The sequence below is a fragment of the Ammodytes marinus genome, assembly GCF_949987685.1.
Source record: "Ammodytes marinus genome assembly, chromosome: 16".
Lineage (NCBI taxonomy): Eukaryota > Metazoa > Chordata > Actinopteri > Uranoscopiformes > Ammodytidae > Ammodytes > Ammodytes marinus.
In genome coordinates this window covers 18,408,459-18,429,557 of record NC_137220.1, presented here as the reverse complement: position 1 = coordinate 18,429,557, position 21,099 = coordinate 18,408,459, and the positions used below count along the sequence as shown (strand labels likewise).

The 21,099-nt window shown below is 41.8% G+C and overlaps 1 protein-coding gene across 1 annotated transcript; it reads left to right on the top strand.

Moving 5' to 3' along the window:
• The first annotated feature begins 282 nt into the window (after window positions 1–282).
• plbd1a (phospholipase B domain containing 1a) lies at window positions 283–16,237 on the top strand. Its single transcript, XM_080043437.1, has 11 exons — window positions 283–435; window positions 1,055–1,277; window positions 1,663–1,746; window positions 2,285–2,426; window positions 2,952–3,092; window positions 4,338–4,482; window positions 4,585–4,785; window positions 5,587–5,727; window positions 5,819–6,004; window positions 15,232–15,338; window positions 15,433–16,237. Exons 1-11 carry the CDS (start codon window positions 366–368, stop codon window positions 15,607–15,609), a joined length of 1,617 nt encoding a protein of 538 aa, XP_079899563.1. The 5' UTR covers window positions 283–365; the 3' UTR covers window positions 15,610–16,237.
• The last annotated feature ends 4,862 nt before the right edge of the window (window positions 16,238–21,099 follow it).

Sequence of the window (21,099 nt, the reverse complement as noted above, 5' to 3'; positions counted from 1 at the left end):
TAGCCCCAGTGGCCTAATGGATAAGGCACTGGCCTCCTAAGCCAGGGATTGTGGGTTCGAGTCCCATCTGGGGTGAAGCTTTTTTGTCGAACCTATTGCGTTCTTGAATGGAAATTATATAAACGAGGCCAACAAGGGTTACTAAAACATAACACCCAATCGTATGGCTCTTTTCCTTCCAAAATGACATATGTACGGACTTGGGCCCGCCGCCAATAAGGAAACGCTCCGCTCCGATGCGCTCAGGTTTCCTCTGAATTTCCCTTTGGCACATGACAACTGCTTTCCTCTTCGCCTGAACAACTGTTGGCCGATCCGTGTTTCTTTTCTGCAGTTTCCTAAGCTTCGTCTGTATTTAGAAAGCCATGGTTTTAGCAAAGATGATTTATGCCTTTCTTTTATTTATTGTCGCTACGACCTTCGCCTCTCCTGACAGTAAGTAGGCTGAGTTTATGTGAACTCCTATAAATATAGGCTACAGTCTATGGTGAAATCACGGGTTGTATAAGGATCTAGTCACTGGCTTTCGGCTACTTTTCGGGTTTTAAACAAGTGATGGTTGGCTGTAAGCATGCATGCTGTTTTGTATTGTGGATGTTTACTCACTCTCTGTCAGCTGTTGTGATTGAAAGTGTGTCAATACAGATTGAGTTTAATAGAGGCTATTTTGTTTACCTATAGGCTAAATACAGAGATAACTGTCCCCCCTCATATCGATAAAGACATTTCAACGTATCCCCAGGTCAATAGGCCTATAGAACGATTGACTTTCATAGAAGAAATAGGCTAAGCAAATAAATAAATGTATAGCCTAGATGCGCCAATATAATTTCACTAAATTACAATCCAATTAAAAAAGACATCAAACTAATATCATAATGTAGCCTATAGTCTATACCGCCTATCAGTTTAATCTAAAGAGTTGCAGCACAAAGGACAGTCAATGCTTTAACTTTATTGTCTTTTACAGTCATCAGGCCACATGTTGTGTAGCAGCCAATTTGTAATGTTTTATGTCCTCTCTTCCTGCAATGGCATTTTCTTGTCTTCTCAGAGATGACAGCAGCCACTGTGTACTGGGACCCCCAACACAAGATTGTCCACCTGAAGGAGGGGGTGCTGGAGACAGAGGGGGATGCATACGGGTATCTGAATGATACCCTGTCCACTACAGGCTGGAGCATCCTAGAGATCCGTGCTGGGTACGGCCAGACCCCTGAAACCGATGAGGTCACTTTCTTCCTGGCCGGCTACCTGGAAGGCTTCCTCACTGCCCAGTAAGTGCCATGAATGTGCTGCCGTGCTGGCTATTCCTAATCTGCCCTTTTTACATCAAAATTGTAAATAGAACATCTGATAATCGGAACAAGAGAAATATCAGTAAAGTAAATGGTGATATGTTTGCCAGTATCTCCACCACCACTGCAATTATGCAACGATTCTGATGAGTGTGTTGTGAAACTGGATTAGAAACTTTCCTCAGTTTTGAAAGTTTTTCTAGAAGAGAACTGAGAAATGATTGACCACCAACCTACTATATCATAAGGATAATGAAAAGCAAGACAATATCAAGCACTTTGTTTTTTGTTTTCAATACTCAATATTTATTTTTCTTGTTCTGGTTGCATTCATATAGTGTTCATAGATTATCTCCCTCCACAGGCAGATGATGGACCACTACAACAACATGTATCCACAGCTGATCCACGACCCAAAGGTCCTCGGCCCCATTCAGAGTTTCATGGCGTGAGTCTGTTCTCTTTTCCTTTTAAAAATCAGAACCACAGCAGCAACACTATAGTCACACACAGTACACAATCGGAGTCACACATCTCTGTAAACATCTTTCATATCCTCTTCTCAGAGTTGTTTAGTTTAGCTCTAGTGCGCCTAGCTCGGTTGAGATCTGGCCTGACATTTAAGCTCTCCCTCCATTCGGCTGCTCTTGACCAGACCAGAATTCCAGATTGCTAACTGTGGTGGTTCTTGATGGTGTAATGTTTGAAAGGTGTTGAATGGCCCAAGGGGATCATATTAATTTCAATACATGATTCAAATCAAGATGTATTTTCCTAATAGGGATTTATAGCTTATAGTGTTTATTTTTCTTCTTATGCTTCTTCAATTGAAGTCAATGTGTTGACATGTATCGCTTGGACTACATGACTGCAGAACTTTTTATTATGAGCTCAGTGTTTAGCTCTTTACTATTAAATGTTTTCTAGCAAATGAATATAATGAATAAAACAACCGTAAACAACAAATGTCACTCTTGTACTTTTAGGAAGCAGGACTCGTGGACCAGAGAGCAGGTGAAACTGAACAAGAGCTCTGATCCTCTGTGGAAACATGCAGGCTTCATCGTGGCCCAGATGGACGGGCTGCAAGCAGGAGTAGCAGACTGGGCCAAGAAACAAGGGAAAAAGGTATGATGGCCATATCTTAGCATCTTTTTACCAGTGTATGTGGGTTAATGAGAACAATAACTCTTTTACATGCACATAATCCCTATGTATGCACCACAAAACAGTAGATAAAACAATCGCACGTGGAAACTAAATACAGAAGAAACAACTGCAACTGTTCAAAATTGTTTAAAATGTTGCTGTATATGTAAAGATAAAAAACAGAAGGGCCTTTCTGTTCATATTTAAAATGAGGAACTTCCATGGCAAACCAACCTTGTGATCATATTTCCCATTTTGCTACTCTAAAATGTAAAAGGAAAAACCATTTCATGCCTTTTAGATCAAAAGCAAATCAATTTTGTTTCATGGCTACTTCATCATTCACTTTAAGTATACACCAACACCACACATATATATACTATATTTATAAATCAGTATAAGGTATACTTTATATAAACAGTGTATTATGTTATCACTGACTACTGCTACTACACATTTTAATTTGCTGACCAACAGCTGTTTATCTGCTGTCTTTTCCCATAGCCGCTGCCGCTGTTTGCCATCCAGTTCCTGAATGCAGTGGGAGACCTGCTGGATCTCATCCCAGCCTTGGTCCCCACCTCCAAACCTCTGCTCAGAGACTTCAAACTCCCAGGGATGGGACACTGCTCCGCTCTCATCAAGGTCAGAAGTCAAAACACATTCCAAGCCCGTTACAAACTCTACTTAAGCAATGCACACAGCGCATCACTAGAGACAATGTTGCGTTAATGGTGTTTCGCTTGCTCCATACAAGATGTGCCGCCCTAAATCAGCAAAGTAGCCGAAACATCAGCTGTAATCAGATAATCAATGTGTAAGAACAAGGAAAAGAGTAATCACAAGCAATTACTATTGAAGATGTAAATCCTTGTGTTAACAAATGCTGGTGCCTCTGCAAAATGAGGTAAAGGTATTCTTTGTCATGTATACTTTAAATGGTACAAAGATCCTTATTCTCTTTTTAAACACCTCTCTTTGCATCAGTTAAGAATAAAAAGTTTAAACCACACGCCAGGAGAACTGGGCTTAGCGTTCCCAGGGATGCAGTAGTATGTAGTTTCATTTATTACATAGGCAAAGAACTCCAATACACACTTGTGTAACTGAAATATTGTGTGGGGTAAGAAACAGGCCTTATGAAACAAAGTGTCAGTAGATCCCTCTGTCCTATCCAACATGGACATATTTTTTTATAGCAATAACAGCAGAAATATTGTATTGTATGTATGCATTTGAGATTTTTGAGAAGTGAAGTATTCTTATGGGTTTTACTTTTAAACACATCTTTCTTGTTATTTTTTCTTGTGCGGTTATCACACCATTCACTGTTCTATTAACTCTATTCATTGTTTCCATTGTTTCTGCCATGGCCGTGTATTGCTGCCTCTGTAAAATTCACATGATTTGAATGACAATTAATCATGTGGCTGTAGCAACATATTGCTTTATTCATTTAAGTTATGTATATCCTTATTCAAAATGACTTAGGTTGTATTTGCTGCATTGTTGAGCACTGCCACACTCATATTCTGTAGCCTACCACCGTTTGCAAGATGTCATAGCAGCATTTTGACACATTGAAATCCAAGATGCCTTTTTTATGGTGCCATAGTTACATCAAATGGGAAAATCTACAATAGTTTTTCTATTGTTTTCATCATTGCATATCCCTGTTATTCAGCCTGGTTAATCATTATCTTTTGAAACCTTGGCAATCACTAAAGCGTCTACAAAGCAAAAAGAAGAGCCACTGCACTTAATTTGGTTGTTGCTGTAATCTATTTCACATGGACAAAAAATCCAGTCATTTCTGCCACCACAGGAATATAATATTGACAATTAAAATCTATCCATGTTGTTGTTGTTGATTTCTGTCCTCCCCTACAGATGCTGCCTGGCTTTGAGAACCTCCTGTTTGCCCACTCCAGCTGGTACACATACGCTGCCACAATGCGGATCTACAAACACTGGGATTTCCGTGTCACAGAGCCCCACACGGCTACCGGGAAACTGTCCTTCAGCAGCTACCCTGGTATGCAATGCCACAGGAATTCTCATCAATAGGAACTCTTCATAGACAACAAGGACATAAATTAAGGTGTAGCAAATATTGTGAGCTTATCTTTCTCTTCAGGTTTCCTGGTGTCTCTGGATGACTTCTACCTCTTGGGCAGCGGCCTGATGATGACCCAGACCACCAACAATGTCTTCAACTCCTCCCTGTTTGACGTAATCACCCCCAACAGCCTGTTTGCATGGCAGAGGGTCAGGCTGGCAAACAGTTTGGCACATACGGGAAAAGAGTGGGCCAAAACCTTCTCCATGTACAACTCTGGTGAGTGATTATTTTATATTATATACTGGTGAGTGATTATATATAATCTCAAAATTGAAAAATAATGGAAAACATTGTTTTTGCCTGACATGTCACTAGCCTGGTCCAACCAGACCATCGTACTTCATTTCATTTGTACAGAAGGTCTGGAACTGCTGTAATTGGCAAACGTTCACTCACTTGGAGGCAGGTGTCTGTTGAAGTTTAAAACTATTGGACCTGCCCAGTGCCACTCTGGATTAGCCAACCAATCGCATCACGTTTGGTCAGACGTATGTCATGAGCCAGCTTCTGACGGTCCGTTCCAGTTGTACAGGGAACTCGGATATTTCCGACTTCACTACATATTGTAGTCTATGGATCTACCAGTACCTGGCAACGGTAACTTGCTAGAGCCTAACGTTTAGTTATTTGGATGAGAAAGGTTGTAGGCGTCCATACTTTCCTGAGCAGATGCACTGGAACACAGACAGGTCGGAACTCGGAACTACCAAGTCGGAAATTTCCGAGTTCCGAGTATAAAGGAACGTAGCATTCAATTGAAACTGGAGCGCAACTTCGAAATCATCGTTCTCAGCCACTCGCTCTGTTCGCTGATTGAATAACCAAAAATCTGGACGAGCAGAATTCCATGAACACACCCCAGCCCCAGACTGACTACTGAAGTGAAATGAAAATTGAGCGGAAGTAGGTAGGCGGGCGGAGCCAGGCTAACATGTCACGTCTTAAATTAACAAATATTAACAAACTTTTTTGCACCACTCTTCTTCTATCCACCATCTCTTTCCTCGACCTTTGTAGGGACCTACAACAACCAGTACATGGTGTTGGACAGGAGCAAAGTAAAGCTGGGCCACAGTGTTGATGACGGCGCTCTGACAGTGGTGGAGCAAATCCCCGGGCTGGTGGAGTATTCAGACCAGACACAGGCTCTGCGCAGAGGTAACCCACACGTCTTTTTCTGACAGCATTTAAATTTTTTCATTTGGACATTTATAGAATGTATCGTTCCTGCTGCATCTGTTTACTACAGGTTACTGGCCGTCCTATAACGTTCCCTTTCACCAGAAAATCTACACGCTCAGCGGTTATGAACAAATGTGGGAGGAGTATGGAGAGGACTTCTCCTACGACCTCTGTCCCAGAGCCAAGATCTTCCGCCGTGACCATGGCGATGTGAAGGACCTCGACTCCTTGAAGCACATCATGAGGTTCAACGGTGTGTGGCTCATTTGTTTGGATTATATGACTGGTATTCAGCTGGTTCCTCACATCAGCTGGAACTTGCATTTCTCATGATTTATGTACGTGTAGCCCTCTCACTCAATTCTGGTTTGACTAAATTACTTTTATAGAATGTCCCTTTAACATATAAAAGTTACTGCATGGGTTATGAAATGGTGAGAGCTACGAAATATATTTTCTGGAATGGTGTACACTAAACACAACTTAAGGATGACTCTGGCTAAGATGCCAAGAGGCCTGGTTAGTTTATTAATGTAACTATACTGGCAATGAGCATTGATTTCCCATGCAGTGTATTTCAACGATAACTATAGCCCTTATTCAATATGAAACAATACAATCAACATGACAAAAAAACATTGGAAAGACAAGATTTGAGAGCAATATTAATCCGTTTTATTTCTAAACAATATAACTCAGCTCTCTTTTTCCCTTTGATTTAGATTGACTCATGAACACATGAAAACACAGCTTTATAACCCTATACTAATACCCCGGGGTTTTTGAAAGGTTCAGTTACTGGTAGGCTACCAGTGTTGGCGCGCTTGTTGGAGCTCATACAGAAATCCTCTTCAAAAGAAAAGTCCATATACTCACACCCGAATCAGGCAAAAAGACACGGTAAACTCCTTCAAAAGGCAACCTCTTCCAAGAGGCAGCTACACGATCAGGAACCTGTCTCGATGCTCGGTCCAACCGGTCCAACACCAACTCCTCTGCTGCAGCACGTGGCAAAGTCCGTCCTTGTCCTGGCTTCTCCCGTACACGCAGTTGGTTATGCTAACCGCTAGCAAAACAGTCCCGCACTCGTGGTCAGCTTGCGTTAGCCCCTTAGCAAAAAGCCACACTTCTAAAACACGCTCGTTTACACTTTTAACAAAATAAACAAACCCTCACGCAAACGCCCGGTTGCAACTGGTAAATAGTATAACTGTTCTTCAAGTTAACTTTAAGTTTTCTCCACATAACATAGTCTCTTCAGTTTCTTCTCGCAGCTTCTTTTTCTCTCATCCACGGACAAATCTTTTTGTATCTCCCGCCCCTCTGACAATCCGACAGGTTAATCCACAATGACAGATACAATGATTGACACCTGCCTGAACAAATCCAAACCCATAAAAATAAACTGAGGGGTTCAAGGGCTCTTTAAAACATAGGACGTTTCTATATCTAACACAAACTTCCCCAAATTAACCAGATACATGTCAACAATATCATTACCATTTCAGGCCCACATTAGTGACAATTTAGCATAAACTGTACATGTAGGAAAACCTAATTTAATCAAATTAAAAGGGCGCTACACTCTCCCCCCACCAAAAATGGTCATGCCCTCATGACATGTAATAAAAAGATCACATCTGTTCTTACTTGAAGACTTCCAACCATTCACATTTAACTTATCCACTTGTAAAAAGTGCTTATGTACCTTACAATAGGACGTAAATGTAAACAACATTTCACGTCATTAACCTTTGCTAAGGCAGTACTATGTGTTTTAACTGCTACTGAGGTTGGGCTGCCCAACGAGTCATAGGTCAGTCTGGTTGGTGCTTTTCTTTGTCTTTGAGGTCTTGTTGACTCGTCTGAGTTTTCTGTTACACTGTCTCTTTCCTCAGTTGCTTCATCTGAACTTTCAGCAACTCTTCCTTGTTCCGAGCATTCTCTCTCCTCTTCTGCTGCATTTACCTCAGCTGTTTCCTCTTCTATTTCTGAACTGTCTTTGAAGGCAGCTAGGCCCAAATCAAGACTGGAAGGCTCTGACTGCTCATCATTGCAGGGCTCTGGTTCCTGTGTCACTTGTGATTGATGATAGTCATACCATATCCCCACTTCATCATCTTCTGAATCAGAGACAGACTCCGTCTTGTCGTTCTGCTCAGGAATTGTTAAGCAACAGGGGTCACAATTGTCAGTTCTCTTTGCTTTGAGGCGTTTGCTGGATCTCCTTTTAGGTTCGAGTGCCTCCTTGCACTTTTCAGGCTGCAGGTTCACCTCTTGACCAATAGGCAGAATGTGATTTCTGTGCAGTACTTTCACAGGACCATTCCCACTTTCTGGCTTCAACTTGAACACTGGCAAATCAGGCATCTGACTCTCCACAAGGTAAGGAGTATCTTTCCATCGGTCAGCCAGCTTGTTCTTTCCTTGAAGCCCCAGGTTTCGGATTAACACTCTATCACCAGAGAGTAAAGGACAGAAGCGAACTCTTTGATCATAGCATTTCTTGTTGCCTTCATTTTTCTTCTCTGCCTTACTCTCAGCCAGTTGATAGGCAGCTTGCAGCTCACGTCTCATGTTTTTCACATATCTCAAATAGGATTTGGTTGAGGTACCGTCACTTGAGACTCCAAATGCAACGTCTACTGGCAACCTTGCTTCTCGTCCAAACATCAGAAGATATGGAGTGTGACCGGTTGACTCGTTGACCGTACAATTGTAGGCATGCACAAGATGACTGAGGTGTCGACTCCATTTACTTTTGTCTTGAGGATTGAGGGTTCCAAGCATGTTCAATAGCGTTCTATTGAATCGCTCAGGCTGTGGGTCACCTTGAGGGTGGTATGGAGTAGTTCTGGATTTCTTAATGCCAAGCATGCTCAACAGTTCATGAATCAGTTGACTCTCAAAGTCTCTGCCTTGATCTGAATGCACTCTCTTTGGAAGACCATAGTGGACAAAGTACTGTTCCCACAGAACCTTAGCTACAGTTGAGGCCTTTTGATCCTTTGTTGCAAAAGCTTGAGCATATCGAGTGTAGTGATCTGTGACTACAAGCACATTGCAGATGTTTCTAGAATCGGGCTCAATCGAAAGAAAATCCATACAAACGAGATCCATAGGTCCATCACTTTGCATATGAGACAACTCGGCAGCTCTCTTGGGCAGTGTCTTTCTTTGAATACACCTGGGACAGTTTTTACAATACTTTTCAATCTGTACTTTCATGCGAGGCCAATAAAACCTCTCTCGTATCAGGCCATAGGTTTTGTCAAACCCGAGGTGACCAGATTGATCATGCAAAGACTTGAGCACACCTTCTCTGAACTCTTCTGGGAGTAACATTTGCTGGCGAAGTGGTTTGTTTGGGGGATTACTTTCTCTATACAACACAGAGTCTTTTAACTTGAGCTTTTCCCACTCTTTAAGCAGCAATGACACATCAGGATGTTTCCCTTTGTTAGCAATGTCAACACTGTTTTGCATTACAGCACGCCACACTTCTCCAATGCAGAGGTCTTTCTGCTGAGAATGTGAGATGTCTGCCGAGTTCATTTTGGGCAGCTGTTGACTGCTCAAAAGAGACAAGTTGCAATAGGCTCTGGGTACAGCATATTTGGATGAGCCCATGAGATCTATAGCTCTGCGGTGGCGATGGCGAGGTGTTCTCATTTCTACCATGTGACAGACAGCTTGGACTGTGGATGCAGGCAAGGTTTTGTCCTCATGAAAAGTATTGTCGTGTGCATGGGGTCGCCTTGATAATGCATCCGCATCAATGTTTTGTTTCCCAGGGCGATACTTCAGGCTGAAGTCATATGTTGACAGTTCCGCCAACCACCGATGCCCTGCTGCATCCAACTTTGCTGTAGTTAACACGTAAGTTAACGGATTGTTGTCTGTATGGACCTCAAACTTCACTCCATAGAGATAATCATGTAGCTTGTTGGTGACAGCCCATTTCAACGCCAAAAACTCAAGCTTATGAGTGGGATAATTTTTCTCTGCTGGTGCGAGACTTCTACTGACAAAAGCAACTGGACGCAAACCCTGTCCTTGATTCTGATAGAGGACACCTCCCAAACCTTCTCTGCTTGCGTCAACATGCAAGACATAAGGCAGCCTGGAGTCAGCAATTGCCAGGACAGGCGCTTCTGTGAGACTTTTCTTTAACGTCTCAAAGGCTTTCTCACAGTCTTCGTCCCATCTAGACCCAAATGGCTCTGAGGAGTGGTACCACTCTTTTGTTTGGGAATCAGAGTTTTGTTTTCCTTTCTCTTTGACATTCTTTACTTTCTCTTTTGGTCTTCCAGATACAATGCACCCTTGCAACAACTGGTTCAGCGGATGGCAAACTCTTGAGAAGTCTTTAACAAACCTTCTGTAATATCCACAGAAACCAAGGAAAGAGCGAAGAGCTGTAATGTTCACTGGGCGTGGCCATGATCCCACAGCTTCAATCTTTGAAGGGTCTGTAGCAATGCCATTGCTAGACACAACGTGGCCAAGGTAAGTTACAGAGGGGCAGCAGAACTGGCATTTATCCAAAGATAATTTTAGTCCTTCCTCCTTCAATCTGTCAAGCACTTTAAGAAGGCGCTGCTCATGTTCCTCCAACGTTTTCCCAAAAACGATTACATCATCGAGATACACCAGGACTTCCAGTAGATTCATATCACCAACGGTCCTCTCCATGACACGTTGAAATGTTGCCGGAGCTCCACAAACTCCTTGCGGCATCCGTTCAAACTGATAAAATCCTGCTGGGCATGTGAATGCCGTCTTTTCTTTGTCAGCATCGCTCATAGGGATCTGATAATAGCCACTTCTGAGATCAAGCACGCTGAACCATTGGCTACCACTGAGGCAGGACAGAGCATCTTCAATGCGCGGGACTGTGTATTGGTCTGGAATCGTTCTCCGGTTCAACATCCTGTAGTCCACACACATGCGTATGGTTCCATTTTTCTTGCGAACCACAACTATTGGTGAAGCGTAAGGGCTTCTGGAGTCTGAAATGATTCCAGCTTCTTTGAGCTCCTTGAGATGTTTCCTCACATCTTCCAAATCACCAGGGGGTAAGCGCCTTGAACGTTCTCTGAAGGGTCTCTCATCTGTCACACGAATGCTGTGTTGTGCACTTTTCGCGCAGCCAACATCAAACTCACTGCACGAGAAAGCTTCTTTTCTCTCCATCATTTTTTTACACAGTCTGTCCTTCCACTCAGAAGACACAGGGGAGTCCCCAAAGTTGAAAGAAGACGGTGAGAGTTGTGCTGTGGACGGCTTCGGCTCTTCATTTTTAGGGACTGTACTTATTACATCCACTGCAAACAGGTGAGCAATTGGAGTTCCACGTTTCAATGTCACATGATGGCTAGACACATTTCTCAGGGTGACTGTGATGCGACGGCAATGGACAGCGGTCGACTTTTCAACAACAGGCATCACCAACAGCTCTTCAGGGAAACAACCCTCCTCTGGACGGTCTATAAGAACAGCTTGATTAGTGAGACCTCCAGGGAACTTTGGTATGCCAACAACTGTTGCAACTCCACCCGGTGGCAGAGTAAAAGGCTTGCCTCGTGTGAACCAGACTGTTCCTCTCTTTGACTCAGCTGAGTCTTCTGTGGTTTCTTGAAACTTCTCATAAGCTTCTTTTATTACTGGGTGCACAGAGACCGAGCTTAGGAAATTGTTTCCATCTCTTGATTTGCAGTGATTAAATAATCTTCTAACTGTAGAGGTGTTTGTGCCCACCAGAATGGAAACTTCACCCTTCACGACCGGATCTGGACACACTAACACAAGTGTCTCTGATGTCTCAGCAACTCCAACTACATCTCCATTAAACTCAAGTTTCACACACATGTAGCCATCATAGGGATACTTGTCCACACTAAGGCCCCAAATCTCAAGATCCTCGATAGGGGTCAAAGGCAGGTGCTTCAGATACCTGTCGTAAAAGGAGCGATACAGCAGGGTTACTTGAGACCCGCTATCCAGTAAAGCTTTAGCATAAATGCCCTCAATTTGTACGGTGACAACAGAGCTAGGTCCTATTAAACCCTCTGGCAGTTGAGCCTTCTTTTCTTTTAGCGGTTCACACTTTGTGGAACGTATGTTCTCTGGAGCCACAGGTCGTTCCTTTACTGAGCTCCTGTGAAGTTTCCCGCTGGCTGTCTTGTTCTCAAGAGCCGCGTGTTTACTTTTCTTAGGTTCTCTGGGTTTTGGCACTCTCGACTGAAATGTCCATCTTCTCCACACCTATAGCAAAAAACATCAGCATTATGCTGGGCTTTGGGAACCCTCTCCCTTTGACGAGCATATGAGTTTCCATTTGCTTTCTGATTTTGGTTCTGGACCACATGCTGTGATGCACTTTCTGTTGTAGCTACAGAGGCAGAAAGCAGGCGTGCAACATCAGACTTGAGCCCTTGAAATTCTTTCCTGAGAGTCTCTATTGCAGGATCCTTCTCTGCTATGGAAGGTACTGGGGCTGGCTCTGGCTGTGCCGGTATAACGGAAGCTGTGGCGCACTCCGCACGCTTACCAAAAGCAGAAGACCCAACACTTTTCCCACTTGGTCTTCCAAGTATCATCTCCTCTTCTTCTCTTACATCACGAAGCAGCTCAGTAAAACTTGGAGGAGGCTTTAGTTTGTAAGTCACTCTTATGCGAAGGGCGACGAGGTCATGAGACAGAGCGCCTTTTGCAACTTGTTCTATGCGTGCTCGGTTCATGTCAACCACTTCAATTCCCCCTTTACGATGGACTGCATGCAACAGCTTGTCTAGTCTGAGTAAGTATGCGGACAGTTTCTCACCTTCTTGCTGGAATGTGTTGCGGAACTTTACCAAAAGATCAGGTGCGCTGTCTGTGGTTCCAAAAGCTGTTTCCAGAGCTTTGAGATAATCATTTGCCGTTGCATAGGGATTGGTGACTTTCAACCCCCGGACAATGTCTCCTGCTGGCCCTTTAATACTCTCAGCTACTCGCTGTCTCTTAACAATATCAGAACACTGCCACTCAGCCAGCATATGGGCTGTCTGTTCCGCCCAGGCTTCATACTCCTCTTCTTCATTTGGAGTGGGTTTAATACCTGAGAACACACGGAGCTTACGATAGCTTCGTCCATCTGCGGGCGTGGCTTGACATTTTTCAACTAGTGAAGAGATGGCATTCACAAGCTCTGTGTTCAAATCTGGAGTTGTGGTTGGGGCAGGAGTATGGCTAAGCAAACTTGTGACATCCGTTAAAGACTTCCCCTCATTTGCTAGGAATGACAGCAGCTTTGACTGGAAGCCTGCTTCCTCCCCAGGAACGTGGTGACTTTGGGTCTCACTGACGTTAACTAGCCAAGGTCCCATTTCATCTCCAGGCACTAACTGTTCAGGTATGTCAGTCTTAGTCACGTCATTTGTTGTTTCAACTAAAACAAATTGGCTTTGACCAGAGAGTTCTGAACACCGTCCCCTTATTTTACAACGACCAAAAATCTTGATCCCATCCAGTACATAGTAAATTTTCTCATCAGTGTCTTCAAAAGAAACACCACTAAGCACGATGGCTTTTCTTACATCAATACCTTTGGGTTCACACCATTTGGTTATCTGTTCTGACTCCATGTTTCTTTAGCTTTACACACAAATGTACATGAAACACACTTTAATGGCTATAGTTACTTCACTTAGCAGTGACCTTTTTTTTCTCAAAAAAAATATGCTCAAAATACACAGTATACAAATCCCGGACACGAGCCCCCACGTGTAGCCCTCTCACTCAATTCTGGTTTGACTAAATTACTTTTATAGAATGTCCCTTTAACATATAAAAGTTACTGCATGGGTTATGAAATGGTGAGAGCTACGAAATATATTTTCTGGAATGGTGTACACTAAACACAACTTAAGGATGACTCTGGCTAAGATGCCAAGAGGCCTGGTTAGTTTATTAATGTAACTATACTGGCAATGAGCATTGATTTCCCATGCAGTGTATTTCAACGATAACTATAGCCCTTATTCAATATGAAACAATACAATCAACATGACAAAAAAACATTGGAAAGACAAGATTTGAGAGCAATATTAATCCGTTTTATTTCTAAACAATATAACTCAGCTCTCTTTTTCCCTTTGATTTAGATTGACTCATGAACACATGAAAACACAGCTTTATAACCCTATACTAATACCCCGGGGTTTTTGAAAGGTTCAGTTACTGGTAGGCTACCAGTGTTGGCGCGCTTGTTGGAGCTCATACAGAAATCCTCTTCAAAAGAAAAGTCCATATACTCACACCCGAATCAGGCAAAAAGACACGGTAAAGTCCTTCAAAAGGCAACCTCTTCCAAGAGGCAGCTACACGATCAGGAACCTGTCTCGATGCTCGGTCCAACCGGTCCAACACCAACTCCTCTGCTGCAGCACGTGGCAAAGTCCGTCCTTGTCCTGGCTTCTCCCGTACACGCAGTTGGTTATGCTAACCGCTAGCAAAACAGTCCCGCACTCGTGGTCAGCTTGCGTTAGCCCCTTAGCAAAAAGCCACACTTCTAAAACACGCTCGTTTACACTTTTAACAAAATAAACAAACCCTCACGCAAACGCCCGGTTGCAACTGGTAAATAGTATAACTGTTCTTCAAGTTAACTTTAAGTTTTCTCCACATAACATAGTCTCTTCAGTTTCTTCTCGCAGCTTCTTTTTCTCTCATCCACGGACAAATCTTTTTGTATCTCCCGCCCCTCTGACAATCCGACAGGTTAATCCACAATGACAGATACAATGATTGACACCTGCCTGAACAAATCCAAACCCATAAAAATAAACTGAGGGGTTCAAGGGCTCTTTAAAACATAGGACGTTTCTATATCTAACACAAACTTCCCCAAATTAACCAGATACATGTCAACAATATCATTACCATTTCAGGCCCACATTAGTGACAATTTAGCATAAACTGTACATGTAGGAAAACCTAATTTAATCAAATTAAAAGGGCGCTACATAAGGTAGATTTAAAAACACCTTTAAAATACTTTGACACCTTTGTTTATTAATTTTAACTGGTTGTGGTTTGAGAGCAGCTCCCTTCTAGCTCTGATAATCATGAATCTTTGCTTTTCACAGTCAAATGGGTCCATGTTTAATATAATGGTCTATTTATTATCCCGTAAAGGGTTAGGGTTAAAAGTGGAGTCAACAATTTTGGAGAAGGCTTGTTGTCAAAATGATTTTTTTGTCAAAATCAGTACGTTAACGTTTACATATCGTTTGCTAACATAGCAGTTTACAGAGCCTAGGCTGTGTATTAACACCATATTTTATTTCAGCGCACACAGAGTACAGATAGGTAGCAGATCCAGAGGAGATATTAACTGATTTTGACAAAAGATATTTCGACAACAAACATTCTCTAGAATGGCTGACTCCACCTTTAAAATATTCAAAAAAATTATGTTTGTTTGCTTGTTTTCAGACTACAAGAAGGATCCATACTCCAAGGGCGACCCCTGTAAGTCCATCTGCTGCCGAAACGACCTGAGGGCAGAGAAGCCATCACCTGGAGGTTGCTATGACACTAAGGTAGTGCCTTGCTGTGCTGTCACTACAGGGATTTAGTGTTACAGTAACGGGGATCACTTAGTTTTGTTAAATCAAATGTTGTGCTTCATTCCAGGTGACAGATTTCCTCATGGCTGGGGACTTCCGCGCGGAGGCAGTGAACGGGCCAACGACGCAGGACGGACTCCCGCCGTTCGTTTGGGATAAATTCATCAGCATCAAACACCAGGGTCTGCCGCAGTATTACAACTTCACCTTCGTCAGGATGCAGCCTGTGCTCTTTGAGCCATGAGGCGTGTTTGTTTGTTTGTTTGTTTGTTTGTGAGTGAGACAGAGAGAGAGATGCTTCCTTTCTGATGTGTTTCGGAGTATAGAACGATGAGGTCAAAGGTACAATCTGCACACTGATTGTTTTTATTTAAAATTGTTCCCTTTTACCTGTTAAAATGCAAATGATCAAACTGCCAAACGGATTTTTTATCAATATTTAATTAATAATTGTCTCAGGGTATGGTATATTTTTTTTACAGTAGAAATTTGAAGTGTTTATACCTGCAGCCATTTGTGCCTTGAAAACTGAGAGACACTTGATGTTTTTATAAAAAGTCAAATCAATGCACTAAATCAGCAGTTATGCCGTCTTTAATCCTCTTTTAAATGCTTGGATGTCTTTGTACGTGCAAACACTATCATTCAAATGGCAAAATGAAACAGTGGGTGTAATGTCATACTGTGGGCTGTTTATCTTCTCAGGTTCTCTGATTTATGTGCTATCTATTTCTTATACTGTGCAAAAATTAAAGTATCTTAGGTTTGTATTTTTGTATGAGCCCTCTTATGTTACATGATGTGTAACACTGCACATGCCACTGAATCAAGCCATAATTTTATTTGTTGATTGTTTATTAAAGTTGTACCAGAACTTTCTTGGATCTCTTCATGTGACTCCTTGTTCAGACATTTTCACCAGTGCAAGCGATATTATTCTCACTTGGAAGAAAATGTCATCACTTACAATGTTTGATCCAAACTGAGGGGCCCGATTGTCCTCCCCTCTTTGTTTTTGAAACAGAAAAAACGAGTCTCTCTCTCTTTCCCTCTCTCTCTCTCTCTCTCTCGGCCCCCAGGGACACATGTAGTGATTCACCCTTTCCTATGAAATGGAGGAACTGAAACGTCTGTTAGGCACATTGCACTCATCTCACAAATCCTCCACATTGCTCCTCTGTGACTGACAGCTCACTTATTTTCAGCTACAATTTTTTTTGTGTCACAAACACAAGTTAAAGGGAGGGTCACACAGCAGCAGGTCTTCCACATTGTTCACCCCGCTCCAGCCATGGCCAGGAGAGACTGTCCTCCTGGCAGCAAGTGGGACACCCTCGTGAACATCTGTATCCATGGGACAGACACCCGAGGACCAACGACACCTGGACCAACGACAGGTGAGTTTAACCAAACCTCTGTGATTGTTTATATCTTCTTCTAAAGATGTATCTTCTCTGCCTTCCTGAGTAGAGTTGTTCTCTCAACAGCTGGTTTACATCTGCAAACCTTCTTGGACTATTCTTGGTTTTGGACCTATAGTTTGACTTTTGATGTAGACTTGAATTCTTGAAAACCTCACCTCATGTATCTTTTTCCACCTGACTTGCTTATATTCATTTCCTACTCTGTACAAAGCATTCGGGTCACTAACTGTGTACAGATTCATATTGGCTTTAACATCTATGTAAATATTAGTCATACTCATAATACTACATTATTAAGTAATCTGTTAAGAGGTGTTTTTTCAGTTGTTATGTGAACTGTTTCTCTGTTCAGGTTGTTAATCGATCTGTTATCCCTCAGAATTGCCCCTGGCTGTGAACAATGGCGACTCAGTGTTGGTGTTGAGTCAGGCTCTGTGGATCTTTGTGGTGCTGGCCACACTAGGGTCCATCTTGGCTCTGGCTATCTGGTTTATCATATTCAAACGACAGGCCAGGCTTAGCAGCAGCACTTCAGGTATGGACAACTGACTCATATGATTCTTATCTTTTTTTTTAATTCAGTTTTAGACTGTGTATAAATAAATAAATTAATGGATTAATTATTCATATAAGGACCAACACATTCCAGGATCCTTAGCAGATAGTCATATCCAATACTATAAGTAATCTGTTAGGTAAGGGACTACATCATTTCAGCCCCATAGATAATAATTCTTGTGGTTACAATCCTTTATGTCTGTAATTAAATCTCCCTTCCCTTAAGTATTTTACAATAGAAATAGTAATAGTGGCATCCATTTCTTTAATAGTAAGTCTGAGAGTAGTATGGAGGAAGTAGGGTTGCAGGCGGGCAGGTGCTGAAGTGTGACATTCATCACAGTCAAAACTTTTCACGGTTTCTGTTCTCTTCTTTTCAGGGGTCCCATGGGTCAGCCCCGCTCTCTCACCAGCTCTATTCTAGTTGCAACACACATCCGTTGGTTAGGAGGACACATTGGGTCTCTAGACGACCTTGTAAACACTTGCAGTAAACTGACAAAAAGACATGCAGAGTATACCATCGTTCTGCAAGAGATAGGCCTAGTGTAGCCTACCAACGTGATTTCACCCATAATAAGATTTTTCCGGGAATGCAGCTCATGTGCAGTCTTAACCCAGTTAAATAAAAACAAAAATATCTCAGAAAACTCATTCACGTTTCGAATAGCATGCTCTTGTGCTTGTTGAGTGAATTGTCCGTCAATAGGCCTTTATCCCCAAGACAACCTGGAATGTAAAAAACTAGATTAGCAGTCATGGTTTTCAGCTATGCCAAATTATTGTGAAACACATTATTGTTTCACATGTGACATAATGCCGGAGTCTGACTCACATCTTGTAATATTAAAATGGTTATTTTACATTTGACTATATATATATACTATATGTAAAAACAATGTAAAGACATTGCAAGGAAATCATATGATATATGTATCTTAACCAGTTTTTTTCCCAGTACACTGTAGCTGCTGAGTATTACTTTACTTACTGTCATACACAAACAAAATACATTGACAACAAAGCTCAATATGACACATGCACATTTAAATACAGACTGTTTTTATTATAAAAACAAAATAACAGTTGTCAAATATACATTCAAATAATAATTTCAATAAATGTTACAAGCCAACATTCAAGGAATATACTGTTGTAGAGATGTATGAATAGATTCTACTTCATCTAGCTGTTTATTACTGCGGCAACAAAGTATTTTGACCCACACACTCTCATTTATAATAACCTTTAAATTAAGATGACTTGTTGGAAAACATGTACAGGCATGCATATAGATTACTGAAGGAACATAGTTGATGGTTTAAAGACGTCTAGGATATGATTTATTCTTATGGCATGTTCTATGGGCATGTTATATACTGTACAGTATATTGTAGTATGGGTCCAAAGTGCCTTTTTTTCTTGGGTTTTCTCATCTTGAAATAAATAGTATCTGTAATTCATATAAGTGTTTTTGTGATCAGTGCGTTAGTTCAGATCCACACTTGAGTTCAAGGTGACTACACAACATATTAAAAGCAATTTGAATATTCTGTGATGGACTCATGTTTCAGTTATTTGTGTTGCAGAGGATGCAGAGCAACGACAGGAACCTCTTGAGAAAACCGAACCACCTGTCATAATCCACTCGCTGCCTTCAGAGAACAGTGAAGACGTGTTGCAGGGAGTAGCCGGGGCCCTTTCATCCTGTCATCAGCCGCAATTGGGGGCCCAAACAGGCTCAAAGTGTGGGGAGGACTTCACCGCTTGCAGAGACTGCACAAAGCATGGTCGGACGGAGGGGGGCGGAGGGCTGCCTACATGCAGCACCATGAGGGAACACAGGATCCCACTTCCTGCCACAGAGCTGGGTGGCACTGCATTAGTTACAACTAAAACTGTGTAGAGATCTGTGTCTGTTTCTATTTGTCTGTCTGTCTGTCTCTCTCTCTCTCTGTCTGTGTGTGTGTCGAGCATGTGACTGTGTTATTCAAATTTTGTTTACTATATACACTCTGCACAATCGTACTCAGTGCTCTGAGTTTTCCCACCATTTGTTAATCAATATGTTCAATATCTGTATTTTCTACAATGTTTTTATATGTTTTTTTTAATACCATTAGAAGTTGTCTAATGGTTGAAATTATCAATTTTTTACGGTGTAATTAGTGTCCAATAATATTGTGTTTATTTTAATATACTCTACTGCAAGATGTTGTTAAAGAGGACATATGATACTTTTCGACTTTTATGACTTATAAACGTTGTTATAATGATTTATAGTCATGTTTAACCATAGTAGAGTATCAAATAATTACGTACATGCATTTCGACGTATTCCCTGCTGACCGTCTGGGGTGGGTATGCAGAGCACTAAAAACTATGGCAGCCGGTCGAGCCGAACTTGTTCAAATTTCCGGTATGTGTGAGTCACGCTGGGATCGTTTCTGTCATGTTTCCATGTATGGTAATGCTGCCGCTCAGGCAAGCTCCGGCTGGGCTGCATGCCCCCACCTTCCTGGAAATTTTCTGAAATTTCCCGCTACTGGAAGGAAGGTAACCAATCACAACGGAGTGGGGTTTGCAGCAGAGGGGGGGACGGGCGGAGAAGCTCAAAGCAGTGTGTAGAGAGCAGAGAGAGACTGCTGTGCTCGCTAGGAAGAGTGTCCCGAAAATCTACATAGTTTTTTGTGATGTGATTCGTGTCAGGTTGCTCTATAGCAGTTTTTAACAAGAAATTAAGACCAGAAAAGTAGTATAATAGGATCTCTTTAAACAAGACAAAACTAAAAGCACATCTGAATCGTATGCTATATTTTAAACATTGTCAAATAAAACAAAAATCATTATATCACATATCTTTGATGTTCTGAAAAGGTAGCATTTTTCGTGCTGTGAAAGATAAATATTCTCAGACCTCTGCTACACTATGACAAGTAGGGGAGAACGGGGTAAGTAAGCACACTTTTCACTCTAGTGAGAATTGCTCATCACCTAAACATCTTTCAATAGTCATTCCTACATTAAATTGAAGCTTAAGGTGTTGGCTTGAAATGTGTACCCCTCACTTTTTCTATCTTATTGTAATAAAGAAGAAATTAATCATCAAAGACACCCTTACACATTGTGACAACCAACCCCATCAAGGGGTCAGTTGTCAAACACTATGGGGTTGTTTGTCACGACATTATCTTAATGGGAATAATCTTAAAAAGAAGGCAAGAAAGTAGAACTAAATTTGAAAGTTTAATTGCATTGTCAAGTTGACAAATAGGCCTGCATAACTAACTGTAGCCTTGGCAGCTGGTCTAGCTTGGGATGCACTGGGTTGTTTTGATTTTGTTGTCCTTTTTTCTTTTGCATGCTAGCTGCCTTTTCCTGCTCTATTCTTTCCTTCTCTGGGGTGTCAGTGATGATACAGCTTGACAATTTATTTTGTTATTGGGTTCCTTTTCTGGCTGCAGCCTTGAGATAACATGTGACAACCAACCCCCCAAAAAATGTGACGACCAACCCCAACTTGAATTTCTTGCTAGCATCAAGGCCAACAACCATCTGACAACTAATTAGCTTGCTAACCACAATCTAAACTATAGTTTACCCTTCACACTTTGTATGGGTAACAAGTGTTTTGTTATAAACCCATTGTGTAAAAGCCTAGAAGAAAAATACTGAGGAGCTAAATATTTTCAATTTGACATGAAAAACACAAACAGTCGTCTCACCTCAAATTCAGCAGTCTAACTCCAAGG